This window comes from Phocoena phocoena, chromosome 3 (assembly GCF_963924675.1).
Source record: "Phocoena phocoena chromosome 3, mPhoPho1.1, whole genome shotgun sequence".
NCBI classification, from domain to species: domain Eukaryota; kingdom Metazoa; phylum Chordata; class Mammalia; order Artiodactyla; family Phocoenidae; genus Phocoena; species Phocoena phocoena.
Genome location: NC_089221.1, coordinates 165,440,595 through 165,459,837, shown reverse-complemented (window position 1 = coordinate 165,459,837; position 19,243 = coordinate 165,440,595). Strand labels below are relative to the sequence as shown.

The 19,243-nt window shown below is 56.9% G+C and overlaps 2 protein-coding genes across 2 annotated transcripts; one reads left to right on the top strand and one right to left on the bottom strand.

Annotated features, from left to right (window-relative positions):
- Positions 1-3,933: 3,933 nt before the first annotated feature.
- On the top strand, positions 3,934-10,632 carry CNN1 (calponin 1). The gene is made up of 7 exons (XM_065873116.1): positions 3,934-4,062; positions 6,070-6,191; positions 8,557-8,623; positions 8,733-8,870; positions 9,063-9,173; positions 9,681-9,827; positions 9,899-10,632. The coding sequence occupies exons 1-7, from the start codon at positions 4,000-4,002 to the stop codon at positions 10,142-10,144; spliced, it is 894 nt and encodes a 297-aa protein (XP_065729188.1). The 5' UTR covers positions 3,934-3,999; the 3' UTR covers positions 10,145-10,632.
- Positions 10,633-14,452: 3,820 nt separating this feature from the next.
- ELOF1 (elongation factor 1) lies at positions 14,453-15,146 on the bottom strand. The gene is made up of 3 exons (XM_065875514.1): positions 15,031-15,146; positions 14,780-14,850; positions 14,453-14,517 (listed from the first exon to the last, which is right to left on the bottom strand). Exons 1-3 carry the CDS (start codon positions 15,144-15,146, stop codon positions 14,453-14,455), a joined length of 252 nt encoding a protein of 83 aa, XP_065731586.1.
- Between the last annotated feature and the right edge of the window lie 4,097 nt (positions 15,147-19,243).

The window sequence follows — 19,243 nt, the reverse complement described above, 5'->3', positions numbered from 1 at the left end:
TCTTCCTTGCTGCATGTGGGCTTTCTCTGGTTGCAGTGAGCAGGGGCTACTCTTCGTTGTGGTGCACGGGCTTCTCATTGCAGTCGCTTCTCTTGTTGCAGAGCACGGGCTCTAGAGCACGTAGGCTTCAGTAGTTGTGGCACGTGGGCTCAGTAGTTGTGGCTCGCAGGCTCTAGAGCACAGGCTCAGTTGTTGTGGTGCGCGGGCTTAGTTGCTCCGCGGCATGTGGGATCTTCCCGGACCGGGGCATGAACTCGTGTCCCCTGCATCGGCAGGTGGACTCTCAACCACTGCACCACCAGGGAAGCCCCGAGGGTGCTTTTTAAAATCACTTATTCAAATAGAAGTTTTTATGGAGGCAGACGTAGGTATCCACTGTCAGGTGCAAACACTTAAGTGAATAGCTCCCTCCTGCCCATCCTCTCACAGTCTGGGGGTGTGGGATACATTATTTTAGAGCAGGTGGTCAGGGAGGGCCTCTCTGAAGAGGGGACATCTGAGCAGAGGAAATGAGGGAGAGGGCTCACAGGCATCTTGTGGAAATGTGTCGAGGCGGAAGGGACTACAAAGATGAGAGCGTGCTTGGGCACTCAAGAAATACATGTGGAAGGATGTGGGAGCAGCAGAAGAAGCAGCGTGACCCTGGGAGAGTGACTTGGTTTCTCTGAACCTTTTCTTTATCTATAAAAGGGTCTAAGGGACTTCCCTGGCAGTCCAGTGGTTAAGACTCTGTGCTTCCAAAGCAAGGGGCTCCGGTTGATCCCTGGGGAGGCAACTAAGATCCCACATGCCCCACCGTCCCGCCCCCCCCAAATAAAAAGGGGTCTAAGACTTCCCCTCTCAAGAGGCTGGTGGTGAGGATTAAGTGAGATTGTGCCTGGCACAGTGCCTGGCATGGAGTGAGCCCTCCAGAAACAGAAGCCATCTGGGGAAAGGAGAGCTAGGTAGGGGGTGGGTTTGGGGGTGCTGGCAGACACGGTCTGCCAAGATAGGCAAGTGAAGGGGGTGAGACTCTCCCGGACACAGGCACAGAGGGGTGTGTGTGTGTGTGTGTGTGTGTGTATGTGTGTGTTAGTTCTGAGAGTCAGAAAGTTTCTGGGGGGTCTCATAAGACTGAGGAAAGGCAGAGCTTTTCTTTCATGACTGTCCTGGACTCTTCGAGAAAAGAAACTCTATTCCTTACTAAAGCCCATCCTTCTCATTTAGATGGCAAACTGAGGCACAGAGGGGCTGCGGCCTGGGAAGCGCCAAACAGAAGCTGAGTGGGGGGTCTGCACACCGGGCAGCCAGTGATGGGGGAGTCCCCTGGGGCTGGGGCCTCGGGATGGGAACAGTCCCCTCTCTCCGCCTCTACCCCCATCCATCAGACGGAAACAGAGACGATACAGAGACACAGTGAAAAACGGTGACCAAGAGGCGCGGAACAGAAACTGAGACGCAGAGACGGCGAGATAAAGAGAGAGGAGACACGGGGACAGAGAGAAAGACAGACAGTGAGATGGGCAGATTCATAGAGACGCAGAGAGAGACAAAGGCTGAGACATAAAAAGGCTAGGCGACGCTGAGAGACGGGCACAGGACGACCAAAAGACATTGCAAGAGATACAGAGACACCGACCCAGAATTGGAGGGACAAACGGACCCGAAAAGGGCTGCCCCCTAGGGAGACCCCGGGTTGCCCCGTCTGGGGGCAAGCCAAGTGCTCCCCCACCCCGCCCCCGTCGTGCCTGGGCAGTGACTTCAGAGCCGGCGCGGATTCTATAAATGGCCAAGCGACAGCCGGCCGGGGGGCGGGGCCGAATGAGTCAGCGCGTTGCGTCATCGCTGCCTGGATGCCGCCAGGCCCCGCCCCCGCCCTCCTGGGCCGCCAGGGGGCGCCGGCCGAGAGCTAGCGGAGGCGCGGGTCCTCTCCTGCGCAGTAGCGACCTGTGGCCCGCTGCGGGCCGCTCAGTGTGGGCAGGATCCAGAAACCTACGCGTTTGAATCCTGGCTCCGCTACCCTGGAGCTGTGTGACTCCGGGCAGTCGGCTTCACCTCTCTGTACAACATTTAGACCCCACATCATAAGGCTGCTGTGAGGAATGAGTTGACAGATCCAAAGCACTCAGTACGTAGTAGGAGCTAATCGTTTGCTCATTTTATGTATTTTAGCGTATCTTCAATATACCATTACACGCCATCAACTTGTCGGTAGTTGCCTTAGCCCAGTCGTTCTCAAATGGGAGCGATCTGCTGCCGACCCCTCACCCCCATAGCTTTCCCAGGGACATTTGGCAACCTCTGGAGACATTCCTGTTTGTCAAGACTAAGGTGGGGTGGGGGGAAGGGAGGAACGACTTCCCTGGCTGTCCAGTGGTTAAGACCCCCCATGGGGCTCGGGTTCGATAGGGGGAACTAAGATCCCACATGCCATGCAGTGCGGCCAAAACAAAACAAAAAAGACTAAAGTGAGGGGGGGTGTTGCTTCTGGCACTGAGTAGGTAGAGGTTGGGGATGCTGCTTAAAGTTCTGCAATGCCTAGGACAGACCCCCGCCCCCACGATGAATTATCCAGCTGGGGTGTCAACAGTAGCAAGATTGAGAAACCCTGCCTTAGCCTCATAGCATTAGGGGCAGAAGCCCGGGTTCAAATTCTGCTCTGTCACTAGTGAGCTGTGTGACACTGGGAAAGGGATTCCACACCCCGGTGCCTCAGTTTCCGCATCTGTAAAGTGCATATAATAGCAGCACCCACTTCTGAGGGTGTTGTGAGGTATGTATGAGTGGATACATGTACAGCATTTGGACCAGGGCCTAACATAAGGGCTGTTGTCATTATTAATACATCACGGCTGTGCCCTTAGCATGTGGCCAGCAAATTGCATGTCCTTGATGTATCATTAGTGTATGATATGGTTGCTGACATGTTATCCAAGTGTCACTAACATGGCCTAAACATACATGGCATGACGTGGGCATGTCATCCACCCCTATGGTACAGGGGTGAGATCTGGACAGGCAGGGCTGCTTGCAGGTGTTCCCTCCAGGCCAGCCTGGCTGGGACAGGAATATATGGGGGTGTCCATGGCCTGGAACCCACTAACACAGCCACTCCGTGGTTCAGGCAACCCACAGGTGGATGGGGAGGGTGAGATCCAGGATCTCTGCTCCCCCAGGTCCTTATGAGGGGATGGAGGGGACAGAAGTGGGGTGCCAGATTCTAAGCAGAAATACTGCTATTCCCTGTCCTTCCCTGTGCCGGGCACTGCCCTGGGCATATTGGAGGCATTATTTTTTGGCTGTGCCACCCGGCTTGTGGAATCTTAGTTCCCTGACCAGGGACCAAACCCGTGCCTCCTGCAGTGGAAGCACAGAGTCTTAACCATTGGACCACCAGGGAGGTCCCAGGCATTATTTCTTCTGATCCTCACAACACCCTCATGAGCAGGCACTATCATTAGTCTATTTTACAGGTGTGGCAACAGAGGCTCAGAGAGGGGAAGGGGCTGGCCTACATTTATAGACTATTGGTGTCTGGACTTAAAACCAGGGTGGTGCTCCATAAACTACCACAGGTGGTAGTCCTACCTCAAGACAGGAGAGAAATGAAGAAAGACCTCAGAGGTGTGGGGAGATGGCCTCAGAGACAGACACAAAGAGACTAGGAGACCCAGCCAGAGGCCTAATGAACAGTGGGGAGTGGGGAAAGGTTGATGGTCTCTGTCTGGCCAAGCTGCCCGCCGCCCCAAAAATGAATAACCCAGGCCGCCCCCCTAGGTGGAAACAATGACACAATCAGCTCCCAATACCAAGGCCCTGACATCACGAAGGGGGGCTGGCCAAGGTGGGGGGCGCCCCGCCCCTTGGCAGGCCTCTATGGCCAATGGGACGTCCTTGGAAGAGGCCCGGGCCGCCTCCCGAGCTTCAAAAACATGTGAGGAGGGAAGAGGGTGCAGACGGAGCTTCAGCTGCTGCCGCCTTCTTCAGCGCTGCTGCCACCGCTGTCCACCATCAGCCGGCATGTCCTCTGCTCACTTCAACCGAGGCCCCGCCTACGGGCTGTCAGCTGAGGTCAAGAACAAGGTAGGGCTGGAGGGCCTCCCCGCGACCCGGCCCACTTGCCCTGCCAGGCCAGAGGCCCCACACTTGGGGTTCCCTGGACCCCCTTCCTGCCTATCCCATATGACTTGGAACCTGAGAGAGAAAAAGGACGAGTATATGGGGAAGGGGATGCCTTCCTCCCTGGCCTGAGCATCCCAGAGCCCTCAGCTCCTGTTGGGGTGTGAAATGGGGGGGCATGCAGGCAGTCACAGGTAAACTGAGGCGGTTGGCCCATTGTGAAACCCCACTTGATTAGAGTCCCCTGTTAACCCTTTTTGTTTCTGGGGGTCTGGGGAAGGACTTGATTTTGCCCACACCCCCTAGCCCGACAAAGAATTTGCAGAGTGCTCCAGAGCTGGGGTTCCTGGGGGGTGAGGCCCCAAGGTGTTGGAGATTGTGAAGGAAACGGAGACAGCTGGGGATAGGCAGAGAGTGGGCATTAGGGACAAAGCAGGGGTCTCCTAATTCTGGGGGTGGGAGGACATGGGGACATCGCCTTCATGCTATGGATGGGTAAACTGAGGTTCAGAAAGAAGAGGCAAGTAGCTCGGGTCCTATATAAGAGAGATTCAGAACTGGGCCCCTGAACTTGCGGCCCGCGTCCCCCATGGGATCAGCTTCTCCAGGGCAGCAAGCTTGAAGTCCCCAACCCACTGGAACAATCCCTTGAGCACTGCCCAGGGAGGAGTCCCAGCCCCATTTGACAGAGGGCAACACTGAGGCTCAGGGTGGCTTTTCCCAGGGTTCCACAGGCAGGAAATGGGGAGCTGGGATTGGAAACCTGGGTCGGGGGGGATCCTCGGGGCTGGAGGAGGGGCCGGGTAGGGGACGGGTGCTCGGGCAGGAGACAGATCCCAGCGTCGGCCTCCCTCCCCCCACCGCCGGCCCAGGAGCCGAGCGGAGCCGCCGCGCCATATAAGGCGGCCTCGGGAGCCCGGCCCGCGGGGCCGCGCTATATAAGGGCCGGTTTGCTTTATAAAGCCGGGCTGATGGGGAGGGGGGCGGCAAGGCCGGGGCCAGGTGAGGGGGCCTTCCCCTCCTCTTTCCCCTCCCCCAGAAAAAGGGGCGACCGGGTCTCCCAGGGGCCCGGAGCCTGTCTGGGCTGGGGTAGAGAGTTCTGGGGAAACGGAGCGGGGGCAAAGTGGGAGAGGAGAGGTGGAGGAGAGACGCAGAGATACTGGAAGCCTGAGACTTGAGAGGGACGGATGGGGGAGGGCGAGCCTGGAGCAAGATAAGACTGAGACAGGGATGGAGAGGTGGAGAGACCGCTGAGCCCCATCCTTGCCCGAGGAGTCGGAGAGATGGAGAGAGACCTATGAAAGCAGAGATGGACGAGCTATGAGGCCCACCCCCAGCCGGACACGAAGAGATGGGGACAGGATGACAGGGCCTAGGAAAGACAGACAGAGCTGGGAGAGAGACTGAGGACAGCGTGCCATGGGGAGAGAGACAGAGAAATACAGACATGCACAGGGCCAGGAGTAAGGCAAAGACAGGCCCTCGCCCCGAGCCAGAGAGGGGGCCCCAGGGATGAGGACCTAGAGAGACACTGAGACAGAGATATAAGACAGAGCTGTCCCCTGCAAGGCGGCATCCAGGGGCACCTCCTTAGGGCTCCTCCTCCCCTGCCTGAAGCTCCCAGGAGGGGGGCAGGGCCAGGGGAAGCTAAACCCCAAGTTTGGTCTGGAGGGGGAACCAAGAGGCCAGGCGCCGCCCCCCAGCTCTGAGTATCTTGTTCTCCACCCCTTAATCCACATTCGGTGGTGCCAAACCTCAGAATGCCTGGAATGGCCCCTGGGCAGGTGCCACCTCAACACTGGCCCTCAGCACATCCCCCCCACCCCCCTCAACTGGACGTTGGGACAGAATTGCCTTAGTTGGGAAGGGACGAGGGAAGAGAGCAGAGCTAGGGAAGCTTAGATTGGGCCTGGGAGCCAACCCTGCTCCCCACTGCGTCCTCACCACCTTCTCTGTGTCCCCCACTACCAGCTGGCCCAGAAGTACGACCACCAGCGGGAACAGGAGCTGCGAGAGTGGATCGAGGGGGTGACAGGGCGCCGCATTGGCAACAACTTCATGGACGGCCTCAAAGACGGCATCATTCTTTGCGAGTGAGTGCGGCACTCATAGCTCAGACTCTGCCTTGGGCTGCCCCCAACCCCTCATCTCTACTACCTGAGCCCCTCAAATGACCAAGAGCTCAGAGCTGGATTGGGCACATTATATCTGATACGTTTGTTTTGAGGTATCAGATATAAAGATAACCACTGTGCCCATTTAGCAGTAAAGAAAACTGAGCCTCAGGTAAAACACGTCGCCCAAAGTCCCACGCTGTTCCAACAGAAATGACTTCCGAATCTAGAGTCTGAACCACCATGCATACGGGGCAGCCACATGTATGGTCTCTAGAGTCCCAAGAAAGGGAGGTCACAGTGAAAAGGCACTGGGCCACATCAGCTGTCCACTGCTGGTTTGGTGACCTGAGCGATGTGCCACAGTAATTTAAGTGGGCCCTGATTTTCTCCCCCTCTCAGAACCTAATCACTGAGGGAGAGGAAAACCCTCAACAGCTCCCAAGCCCCGATTCCAGATTCCACCTCCTAGATTTCACTGCAACCCTATTTCTGGGCGGGGCCCTGAGCCCAGCTGGGGTCCTGTCTTTTTCTCTGAGTCTGACCCAGGGCAGGGTGACCCTAAGAGCCAGAGCTTGTGCGAGGGAAGCTTCCCAAAGGCACAGGGTTTCCAAGCCCTAGCTGCTGGAAAGAGAGGGGCTGGGGGATGCTGTTCTACCATATCCAAGGAATCGGGGGATGGTCTGGTGTCCCAGGCCTTAAAGAGTGCAGGGCCACCCACCCGTTTATGGACGAGGTGCATTTATGGAGCACCTGCTGTGTGCCAGCCAGGTCTAGGCGCTGGGGATAGTGAACAAAACAGACTTGACTTGGGGCGCTTACGGAGCTTTAGTCCTGGTGGGGGTGATTGAACAAATAATTGATGAAATAATCACATACTTGCCTGTGGTGGGAAGTGCCATGAGGAAGAGTCAAGCTGGGAAGGATGGGGGGCGGGGGGCATGGGGTGAAGGGTTGCTGTTTTGTACAGAATGGTCTGGGAGGTCTTTCTGAAGAGGTAATATTGAAGCAGAATCTTGGATGAAGTGAGGGAAGTTGTCGGCAGGACATCTTAGGGAAGAGTGGGCCAGGCAGCGGGGACAGCCAGTGCAAAGGCCCTGGGGTGGGAGCATGCCTCAGTGATCAGGTAAAGTGGAGGGAGTTAGCTGGGGGCCAGATGGTACAGGGCCTCTTCATCCTTCATACTATGGAGTTAGGCTTTTATTCTCAAGGCAATAGGAAACCATGGGAGTGCTCTGAACTGGGGAGTAACTGGAATTTTTTTTTTTTAATTGAAGTATAGTTGATTTACAGTTGTGTTAATTTCTGCTGTACAGCAAAGTTATACAAGGTCCTACTGTATAGCACAGAGAACTATATTTAATATCCTATGATAAACCATATGGAATTGTTTTAAGAAGGCCATTTTAGCCATGGGATGACAAGCATCTGGAGGGGATGAGGTGGAAGCTGGGAGCCCAAGGGGAGGTCAAGGCAAGAGCCCAGGAAAGAGACACTGGTGGCTCAGAGCAGGGTGGAGGTGGGCTTCTGGAAGTCTTCAGGAGGCAGAGTAAAAGGAATTGCTGAGGGATGGAATGTGGGGGTGAGAGAGAGGGAGAGGAGAGTCAAGGGCAGCGGAGGGCTTTGTCTGAGACCTGGAGGGCTGGGTTTACTGAGCCGGGGAGGATGGAGGGAGTTCTGTGGGGGAAAGTGGGTGTCAGGAGTCCAGGTAGGGTGAATTTGATTTGAGACACCCATGTGGGGTGCTGGAATGGAGAGTAAGAGGTGGGCTGCAGGAAGATGTTGGGGAGTTGTTGGCATATGAATGGCATTTAAAGTCAAGAGAGGACTTCCCTGGCTGTCCAGTGGTTCAGACTCTGTGCTTCCACTGCAGGGGGCACGGGTTCGATCCCTGGTCGGGGAACTAAGATCCCACATGTCGCGCAGCGTGGCCAAAAAAAAAATAAAATGCCAAGAGACTCGATGAGATCAAGGGGGTGAGTGTAGCCAGAGAAGAGGCCCCAGTTCTGAGCTGTGGGCTCTCCAACGTGTAGCGGTTCGCAAAAGGAGATTGAAACGTGGTCACGAGCGAGGCAGGTGCACCCAGGAGACTCCCCTACACCCTCCATCGGGAGACTTTCTGACCTGAACGAGTCTAGCTCCCCGGGGTTGGTTTCCCATCTGGGTCCTGCCTGTGTGTGCGGATGGTCTGTGGTGGGGCTGCAGCTGGGGGCTGACTGCAGTGGGAAACAGAAAAAAGGAAAGCTCCCACTGACCGTCATCCTGACCCCTTGTCCCGCTGGGCTGGGCTTGGGTGGGGGCAGTAGGGGTCCCCTTCCTCAGTGCCCTCCCCTGCGCCTTGCAGGTTCATCAATAAGCTCCAGCCAGGCTCTGTGAAGAAGGTCAATGAGTCCACCCAGAATTGGCACCAGGTGAGCCCAGACTCTCTTAACTCTTTCGACCCCTGGCCCATAGCCCCTCAGAGCTCCACCCAGACCCCCACTCCCCTCCCACCCCTGACTGCCACCGGCTCCCCTCCAGCTGGAGAACATCGGCAACTTCATCAAGGCCATCACCAAGTACGGGGTGAGGCCCCACGACATCTTTGAGGCCAACGACCTGTTCGAGAACACCAACCACACCCAAGTACAGTCCACCCTCCTGGCCCTGGCCAGCATGGTGAGTGTGGCTGAAGGGTGGGCATGGGGCTGGGGGCTGCGGGCGCTCGGGGCTGGGATGCGGGTGGGGCCCCTTGTGCCCTCTGAGCCCCGCGTGGGTGGGAGGGGGAAAGCAGGTGCTGCTTAGGGTCTCCGAGGGGACAGTGTGGCCCAGGGCTTCCTTGTCAGTCCCTGCCTCCCTCACCCTCCCCAGGCCAAGACGAAAGGGAACAAGGTGAACGTGGGAGTGAAATATGCAGAGAAGCAGGAACGGAAATTTGAGCCAGAGAAGCTAAGAGAAGGGCGGAACATCATCGGGCTGCAGGTACCGCCCCTTCTACATCCGGGTCTCACTGCTGAGCTGAGCAGAGGGTCAGGGAGTGGAGGAGGCTGGGAGGGCGCCCTGGTCCCTGCAGGCTTTGGCGGGGGGGGTGGGGGTGGTGGGGGTGGTGGCAATATATTTGGCCTTTACTAGACTATACGCTTGGCATTTTTCCATACCCTAACTCACTCCTCCGACAGCTCTAGGGGGTGGGTACTGTTACCAGCATACCCTTTATACAGACGGGAAAACTGAGGCCTGGAGAAGATAGCTTACTTGCCAGGATTGCCCATGTGATGAGTGGCCGGGCTGGAACTTGAACCCTGGAAGTCAGGCCACCTATCAGTCATGTGACCCACCTTCTCTGGGCCTCAGTTTCCAGTCTGTAGTCTGAGGGTGGAAACAGTGCCTCATTAGAGGGCCATGTAAGTGTCTGCTGACATGAGTTACATCTTGTGGCCCACCGTGAGATTTGTAAGCCTCGGGGTGATTCTCCTTCTGGCTCCCTAGATGGGCACCAACAAGTTTGCCAGCCAGCAGGGCATGACAGCCTACGGCACCCGGCGCCACCTCTACGACCCCAAGCTGGGCACAGACCAGCCCCTGGACCAGGCCACCATCAGCCTGCAGATGGGCACCAACAAGGGAGCCAGCCAGGTGTGTGGGGGGCCATGGGGCGGGTTGTGCCCCTCGCCGTCCCCTCGGCCTGACTGCACTGCCCTCCGCAGGCCGGCATGACTGCTCCCGGGACCAAGCGGCAGATCTTCGAGCCGGGGCTGGGCATGGAGCACTGCGACACGCTCAATGTCAGCCTGCAGATGGGCAGCAACAAGGGGGCCTCGCAGCGGGGCATGACAGTGTATGGGCTGCCCCGCCAGGTCTACGACCCCAAGTACTGCCTGACGCCCGAGTACCCGGAGCTGGGCGAGCCTGCCCACGACCACCACCCGCACAACTACTACAACTCCGCCTAGGGCCCTGGGCCTCCCGCCTTCCCCCGGGGAGGCCGGTGCTGCTTTGGGCAGGGCCCAGCCCGGCCCGCCGACCCCCTCCCCCTGCATGGCTCCTCCAGCCCCCTGGCACCTGCCTACAGGGTTAGCGTTTGGGGGAAGCAGACTGGGGGGGGCCTGTGGGGGGGAAAGGGGGCTCCTCCCTGGGTCCAACATAGAGCCGGGTGTTCCCGACAGCACCCAAAGGACGCACTGAGCAAAGCTACCCCGCTGTCCCCCACTCCCCACAGGTGGGTTCCCCAGGACAAGAAGCCCCCCCAAGCAAAGCCCCCAGAGCCCAGGCTCGCCCCCCTCCCCCATTCCCACAGTGGGAACAAACTGCATGCCCAGACCCCCAGCGGACACACGCGGTTTGGTTTGCAGCTGGCGTTAAGGGATGTGACAGCGGTGTTTGTAACGCGAGCACTTTCTTTTTCTACTTCACTGGAGCACAATAAATGGCTGTAAAGTCATCTGAGGACTCAGGGCTGCTCTGTCACAGAGGCTGTGTGGCTCTAGCACACGCATAAGTGGCCTCGCTCGGATATACCCCATGTCCCACACACACATCTGCACAGGCACACACACTCACATGCACCCTAAGGTACACACACAGAGCTCACAGAGCTCGCTGGACCCAGGATGGGCTCCCCCCCGTTCCCGACTCACACACAAAATCCACATGCACGCACACTTCGTGTGTATGGTGTACACACGCTCTCTACAGCCTTAGTGCACATACTCTTTCACACACAGATACACATGCAGTACACACTCCTACGTCAAGGCACATAAAAACATAAACCCTCACACAGGTACACAATACACACACACACACACACACACACACACACAGGCTCAGCACTCATGTACCTTCCCTGGGGGCCTGTGGGTTGCGTTGAGGCCAAGCGCTGGAACGGGCTAGATGGGATGTAAATCACAGTTCTGCAGCTTGCCAGCTAGGTGACCTTGGGCAAGTCACTTCCCTTCCCTAGGCCTGTTTTCACATTAGGAAAATGAGGACATGGAACCTTGTGGGGTCACAGGGAGCTTAAATGAAATGACGCCTCCAGACAGGGGATGACATTTGGTACTGACCATGAGAATGGACAACCAGCCAGGTCCTGGAGGCCCCTGTGGGCAGGGAGAACCCTTTAGCCCTGAAGTAGACTGTGGGAAGGTGGGAGGGGACAGGGCAGTGGGGAAAGATGGGCACTTTGGAAAGATGTGCCCACTTTGGATGGGCACAGTGGAGGCACTTTGGCAATAGCCCTTTACCAACTGGCACAGAGAGTTAAGTAGCTGACTGCAGGGCGCAGCTGGCCCAGGTGCCTGGCCTGCCAGCCCAGGATCCCAGAAGTCTGGACAAGGTCCCAACCTCCCCACATTTCAGAGGGGACCCTGCTCTCCCGGTGATGTGGGCCCCAGCTAACCTGCCCAGAAGCTATCAAATGCCAGGGTTCCAACGAGAGGATGCGGCCATGCTGGGGGCACAGCGGTCTTCTCCCCTTCCCTCCCCAGGGCAGGGGGCGAGGCTGGAATGTGGGGACCTGCAGAGACAGACATCAGAAGACCCGCTCACACAGACGTACACGGCCCCTGGGGCCTCATAAACTGGATTCCAGGCGCTCTTGGCCTGGCTACCCTAAGTCCTGCTACCCAAAGTCCTGCTACCATGGGGCCAGCTCGGGGAAGCTATGCTGAGGAGGATCCATGCCTGGCCTAGGGCCCTGCCTTCTTGGGTAAACAGCACCATATTAGCACTTGGTCTGTAAGACTGGGGTGGGCGGGCCCTGGTTGGCAGGAGCCCCCTTTCCCTGGACCCCAGAGGGCATCCCCCACCCCGCCCCCCGGCACCTGTCCACCACTCTGCCTGTGTCCGCTGGGTCCTGCCTCGGCCAGGGGACCCCACCTGGGGCCTTGGAGGGGGAGGTGGGAACACCAAGGAGGGGTATGTCAGGGTAGAGAGGGCCCTGGGGGACACATGCCAGACTCAGTGGCTGGGCCTGGTGGCCAGGGCTTCTGGCCTGGTCAGCATCTTCTCGGCCGTTCATATCCCCCGCTGCCCTGGTGGGTCTGAGTCTGTTCGAACTGTGCCAGTAATCATGATAGGTGCCTCCATCCTCAGCGTGGCCCTGGAAGGAAGGTTCCATCATCCTTCCCACTGTACCAATGAGGAAGCCAAAGCACAAGTCACTTGCTGCCCAGGCTCACGAGGCCAGGTGGAGGAGATGGACCTGCCCCACACTGCCAAAGTGTCAGGCTCTCCACACCACGAGACCATCTGGGGTCTCACCATCGGCCTTGTTAAGGTGTGTTTTTTCCAATACCACCAAGCAATTAACTCAGTTCTGACACTCTCTACCTGGAGAAAGCGTCAGATCCCACTGGATAAGGGTTCTGTCCAAGACTGCCCCTCCCCCACTTAAGCTGCCAATCACAAGTGCAGGTTGTTTACCAGTGCTTTTGAGCAACCAGCTGGAGATCGGGGGCCCCCCCCACCCCCTCCTCAGATTTGGTTAATTTACTAGAGTGGCTCACAGAACTCGGAGAAACATTTTACTTATTACATCACTGGTTTATTATAAAAGGATATAACTCGGGAGGAGCCAGATGGAAGAAATGCCTAGGGCAAGGTATGAGGAAGGAGGGTGGAGCTTCCATGCCCTCTCCAAGTGTCCCAGCACCTCCCTGGGTTCACCAAGGGCGGAAGCTCACCAAATCTTGTCCTCATAGCGTGCTTCATCTGTAGGTCCCTTCCCCTTCCTGAAGGTTGGTGGGTGTGGCTGACTGAGTTCCTACTCTGCATCCTGCCCCTTCCTGAGACTATCTAGGGCCCAACTCTAAGTCACTTCATTAGCATAATCTCACCTGTGATCAAAAGGGGCTCTTTATGGATGACAAAAAGTACTCCAGTTGCTCAGGAAATTCCAAGGGTTTTAGAAGCTTCCTGCCAGGAGCCACGGACAAAGCCCAAGCATTTCTTCTTACACCCTACACGTGCATCTGGCTCCACCTCCAGCTTTCCAAGAGGCTCGTCACGACCCTAGGACAAGGGTCCCTTACTCTTCTCCAGTGCTCCCCACTGCCCCCCACCCCCCAGGAAGCCAGGAGCTGTTCCCTTAGCCTGGACCCTGGACTCAGGAGGAAGTAAGACGCTGGGCTGTGAAGCCAGGCCTCCTGGGTTCAAGGCCCCAGCTGTGCAGTCTTCTGGCTGTGGGACCTTTGGCCGGTGACCTCCTGTCTCCTCATCTGCGAGCATCTTCCTTCCTCATTCCTTCCTCAGGGCGGCTGTCGCGACATGGGGGCAAGGCAGGCAAACCTGACATTGGCCTCTGGCCCAGTGTGGCCCCTGAGCCTTAGCTCCTTCAGGCTGTCCCCCAGGAAGCCTTCTCTGACTGCTCCCCACCCCAATCCTCACCCTGGGCTCTGCTGGCCCCGGTTTCTGCTGTGACTGTAAACATCAGACATAAACATGTAAACGCCTGGCCAGATGTCTGTGGGTTCATCCCTGTCCCCTGAGCCCAGCACTGCCCTGGTTTCACCTTGAATGCTTGTAGAGTGGATAAAACGGACGGTTTGAAGGGCTGACCCCTTCCAATGGCCCACCAGGCCACCTCTGAATGCCTCAGTCTCCCCCGTTCCCTCGTTGAGCCCCTGGGTCTGACCCAGAGCCCAGGAAACCAGAGAGCTGGGAGTTTCGCGTTGGCTGCTTTATTTAAGGGCTGGTGACCGACAGCTATCCCCAACCCAGCCCCTCCCTCCTCTACAAAAGTGGCCAAACGTGAAAACAGGCCGCCCTGCCAGGGGGCCTGTGGGGCTGTGGCTTGAATCCCAGGCCACACACCTTGGAAGGCAGGGAAGGAGGATGAGCAGTTGGTCCAGTTCAAATGGACAAGTGCTGGTGAGGTGGGGTAAGACGCTGGAGAGTCCCGAGGCAGCCTCTGCTGGGCTTGCCCTCACCTACAATGTCAGGACACAGGTCCCTGGAGGAGCCAGGGCCCCAAAGCCAGGGGCCAGGTGCCAGAGGAGGGAGTAAGTCAAAGGCTTTTGGAGCCAAGGGAGGCAGTTCAGGCCCCTGGGGCCCAGCAACCCTTCAACTCTACCCCATGCCCACGAGGACACCCCCACAGTCACACCTGCAGCCACACCCACTCACACCCATGCCCACACTCACTCCACACACACACACACAGGGCTGCAGAGGCCCTGGACCCACACCCTGGACCCTGGAATGTCTCTAGATTGGTACCCAGCGGGTGAGGCTGCCAAGGGAGTGGGTCCTCTGCGCTGCTACTGATTGGCTGCCTCGCAGGCATCTATCCAATCGCTGTACACGTCCACTGGTTCCGACAGATCTGAGCCGCTGAGGTCAAGGGCAACTGGTAGCACTGGACCCCTTTCCTATACATACTTCTGTTGTTCACGCTACTGTTAGCCAGACCCTCGCCCTGAAGCCTGTCACCCCATGTAAGTCAGCACGTGGCACTGGTTCCTCTCGGTGGCCACACCACCAGGGCACGCAGCAGGGCTGGGTGCCCTTGAGCAGCCCACTCTGGGCAGAGCAGCCCTGACGCCCCGCCCCCGCCCCCTGGGAAAAGCCCAGGTTCCCAAGGATACAAGTGATGGGCGTCTGGAATTCTTCCAGGCACACGGTACAAGAGATGACTCCGGTGTTGCGGGCCCGGTCCCTGGAACAGGAGGAGATGCGGGGACTTAGTGAACGAAAGGGCCTGTGTCTGTGGGTGACAATCCCCCTAACCAGGAGGGCTGGGGACAGAATGGAAGACAGTGGGGGTGGGGGGAAGCCACCTCCCAACCGAGGAAGGAGAGGGCCGGCCCCGTGAGGCAGGATCCTGGGCCCCGCTCACATTTTCACGTCACAAGACTTCTCGTGGTTGCAGAAGGGGCAGGTGAACTGGGTCTCTAGGGTGCCTGTCATCTTCTTCTTGGGGGGTGGCTTCCGTTTTGACTTTCTGCGCCCCATGTCTGCAGGAGGGCAAACCTGTGGGAGGATGGGGGCAGAAGTCAGCAACTCGTGGGACCCACGCGTCCCTCTGGCTCGACGTTGTAGGAAGCGGTCATCCCCACCCCGCCCTGCCTCCCCGATTCTGGCATCATTCTTCCGTGACAGCAGAGGTCAGCAGCCTGCCAGATAAAGACCAGAGTTTCACTTATACTTAAGACCACTCTCTATGCAATATCCTTGTTCTTAACTAAGGGTGCTTCCAATTCACTGAGTAAACAGAAGTAGTCAGACCACATCCACAATCCACAAGTCCCCAGGACCACCCACTCGACCTTCTCTCCTTTGCTATGGAAGAACATCCACGCTCCCCACAAAAACAATTTGCTACCTTGTGCCTTGGATCCCACCATCACATTTTCTCTCTCTACTGGATCATTAACAAACACACTTGTTAGGACCTCTCCCATCATTAAAAACCACCCCTTCGTTCTCTGTGAGCTTTTCTAGCAGAGCTGTCTGCGTTCCCTCCTACCCTCTCTCCACAGCCCCTTCCATGCTGTCCACCCCAAGGGGCAGTCCTCACTCCTCAGGGTACTGGACACACCGGTTCCTCCTCCCACCATTCTCACAGGGCTCTCCCACCCTCTTGCAGTCTCTGCAACCCCATCCTCACCCCATCAATTCGCTAATGATGGTGAGTCCACAAGCTCAGTCTTTGGACCCCTCCCCTCTCCATCTCCATTCATTTCCATGGAGATCTCACCCAGCGTCAGGGCTTCAAATGCCCCCTCTACACCGATGTCTTCTCTGAACTGCAGGCTCCCCTGGCCACCTGCCTCAGCCACACTCCTACCCGGTGCTACCAAACGTTTAAACAGAACCTGTCCAAAACCGAGCTCCGAACACCTCAATGTGTTGTCCCACAGGCAGCAAGTCCATCTTTCCAAAAACCTTAGACTCATCCTCAATTCCTTTCGCCCTCTCTCACACCCCTTATCCCATCCTGACCCTACTGTTCTACCTTTAAAAGACATCCAGCATCTGACCACTTCTCACCACTCCCAGGGCCAGCTCCGTGGTCTGAGTCTTCAGTCCCAGTCATCTCTGGCCTGTACTATCACAAAAGCATCCTCACTGGTCTCCCTGCATCTCTAACTCTGCCCAGCACCCTCCAAATGGGAATTCCTCGAGGGCAGGGATTTCTGTCTTTTCTTTGTATCCCCAGCGCCTAGAACAGCTCGTGGCATAGAGCTGGCTCTCAACAGAGATTTACTGAATGAATGAATGACCAATGCCAAGCCTACAGTAAACCACAGCACTGCTGCAACCAAGGCAGGCAAGGTATCTGCTTTTGTGCAACTGATATTCTAGCGGAGGAAGACAGACCCTTCAGCTAACTAATAAGGGAGATAATTTCCAATATTGGTAAGTGCTATGAGGTTAATGAAACAGGGCTGAGTGAACGCTTCTGGGACGGGGCTACTTAAGGGTGGAGCTGGAAGAACCCTTGGGTAAGAGTCATTTAAGCTGAGGCCTGAATAAGAGAAGGCGACCATGCATGGTAGTCCAGGCAGAGGGAATAACAACTGCAAAGGCTCCAAGGCAGAAGAAGCTTTTCTTGAGAAAGAGAAAGAAGACTGGTACAGCTGAAGCCCAGCGAGTAACGGGGAGATGGGTGTGAGATGCAACAGGAGAGCAGCGGCCAGACCCTACAAGACCCAGTAGGCTTTAGTAAGCCGGAGCCAGTTCTGCAGCCCAGGCTCTCACCTTCGGGGGTACAGGGGTAGTGTTCTGTTGAATTTTTCCCCCCAAAGCCTGGCCCTGGTTACCACCCACACCAGAATCACCTGGGGGGCTCAAAAAATGCAGATTTCTGAACCTAACCCCCAGATCTCCCGGCATTAGAATGTCAGTTCTTCGGGTTCGGGTAGGAGCATGATTTGCCCACTGCTGAACCCCAGCACGCACAGTTCCTGGTATGCATTAAGAGCTCAATAACTGTTGAATATAAACAAGTCTCCTGAATCAGAAGCTACAGGTGGGCCCCAGAATCTCATTCTCCCTGGTGACTACAGCACCCGCCAACCACACTCCAGAAAAGGGAGTCTGGCCTGCACGTAAAACTCCAGGGGCCTCGGACTGTACTTCTGTGGCGATCTAAGTCCAAAGCGCGCCAAGGTGGGGGCTGGAAAAGGGCTCAGCCACCGACCCTGCCGGGACTCAAGAGGAGGCCGGTGGGCCGTCCTTCCAGGCTCACCGAGGCTTCGGCGTCGCCTCCCGCCGGCCGCCGGTAGAAGCCAGGCCTCCGAACAGCGGGCTGGGACCCGCTGGGACCCGGGAGAGTCAAGTTCCCCGATGGGCCGCCCCCCAAGCCCTGGGCCCTGGGTCCCTCCTCCCAGTCAGCGCCCCGGAGTCGCAGAGCGCCCAGTCCCACCCGTCCCCAAAGCCCGCCCGCGCGATCCTTCACCTGCACTCGCCAACGATCTTCGCGACAGCCTCGTTCACCCGGGAGACAGTGACTTCCAGCTCCCGGCGGAAGCGGAAATCCCTCCTCTCCCCTTCAGTTTCACTCACCCGAGGCCGGGACCTTCCAGCGAGTAAGCCCCGCCTCCTCCAGTGTCTGTGTGCGCACGCACAGAGGGTAAGCCTTCTCTCTGTACTCTCATTCCGGGCCCGGAGGCGGGATCGCCGTGCGCGTGCGCGAGGGCTGGACCGCATTTCACAGTTGGTGCACAAGTAGCCGCTACTTCTAGTGAGCTTCCTCGGTGGCAGTTCCCGCGTTTCAGGAGCGGTGGACCGGGCCATAGCAGCACTGGAAAGGCAGCCTCTCCCATGGCTGCAGCATCTTCACGTGCCTTCTCTCCCACTTCAAGCCCCAGCTCCTCGCCGCTCACCTGGGTCTCCCCTATGTCGGGCACGTTCAGATATCTCAGTGCTAAGAAACGGCAGATACCAGTATGGCTGAATCAGAGTTAACGGGGGAAGCTTGTAAGAAGCTCTTCTCAAACTTTAACAAGAACCTGTGGATCTTACTATAATTCAGGTTCTGGTTCATTAGGTCAGAAGTGGGGCCTGGAAGTCTGACTTTCTAACTAGGTCCCCAGTGCCATACGTGCTGTTGGTCTGCAGGACCACACTTCGAGTGCCGAAGTTATAATACGTGAGTTTGGACAGGCAGGTAGGGGCTGGGGGAGGGGAAAACAAAGCTCCACAATTCCCACGATGTAGTGAAGAGGCTGGACAGAAATATAAAGGATCAGTTGCTACACTGTTCAGCGCAGCAGAAGGGGGTGTGTGGATCTCAGAGCATGTGATGGTGGAGGGGGCTGCCAAACTAGTACGAGAGGTTAGAGAAGGCTTCCCTGGGAGGCCGATGCTCAGCATGGAATCCAAAGCCTGAGTGGAAGTCACACAGACAGAAGTAGCACCTATAGAACTTAAGAGGGAGTGAAGGAGAGAGGAGTGTCAAGGGTGGAGACCCTGGGCGCTGCCTCTTACTCAGATGAGGAAGGCTCAAGAGAGATAATTCGGAGGAGTGGTCAAGGGTTGTGTTAGGCTGTGATTAGTCTGAGACAAGCAAGAGGGGCTCTGGAAGGGGCCTTTGGAAGAGAAGCCAGGAGCTCAGGAGAAGGATCTGGATGTGATTTTGAGAGTCATCTGCATATGGAGGTTATTTAAAGTCTTGGGGCCAGAGGAGGTCACATGGTTTCAGGGGTAAGGGGCAAAGTGTAGCAAAAGAAGAGGGCTAAGAAGGACACCAGGGCTCTCCAGCCTTAGAGGTTAGGAGGAGGAGCCAGCAAGAGACTGGGCAGAACAGTGAGGTAGGAAGACGTGGGCTGCCCTCTCCCAGAAGCCTCCAGAGGCAGGTATTTCAAGACGAGAGTGATCAGCTGTGTCACATGTGGCTGCGAGTTTGAGTAAGATGAGGAAAGAGAATTGACTGTTGACTTTGGCAAGTGTTTGGTCCCCGGCAATCTTGATAAGAGCTCTTTCATTGGAGCGATTAGGAAAATAACTTGTCAAGAGATCTATCGATGTATTTCCAATAGACCTATCTCCAAGAAGTCCTCTAGAGGGCAGTGTTACTCTCAGAACTGCCAAGCTTAACCCTTGGC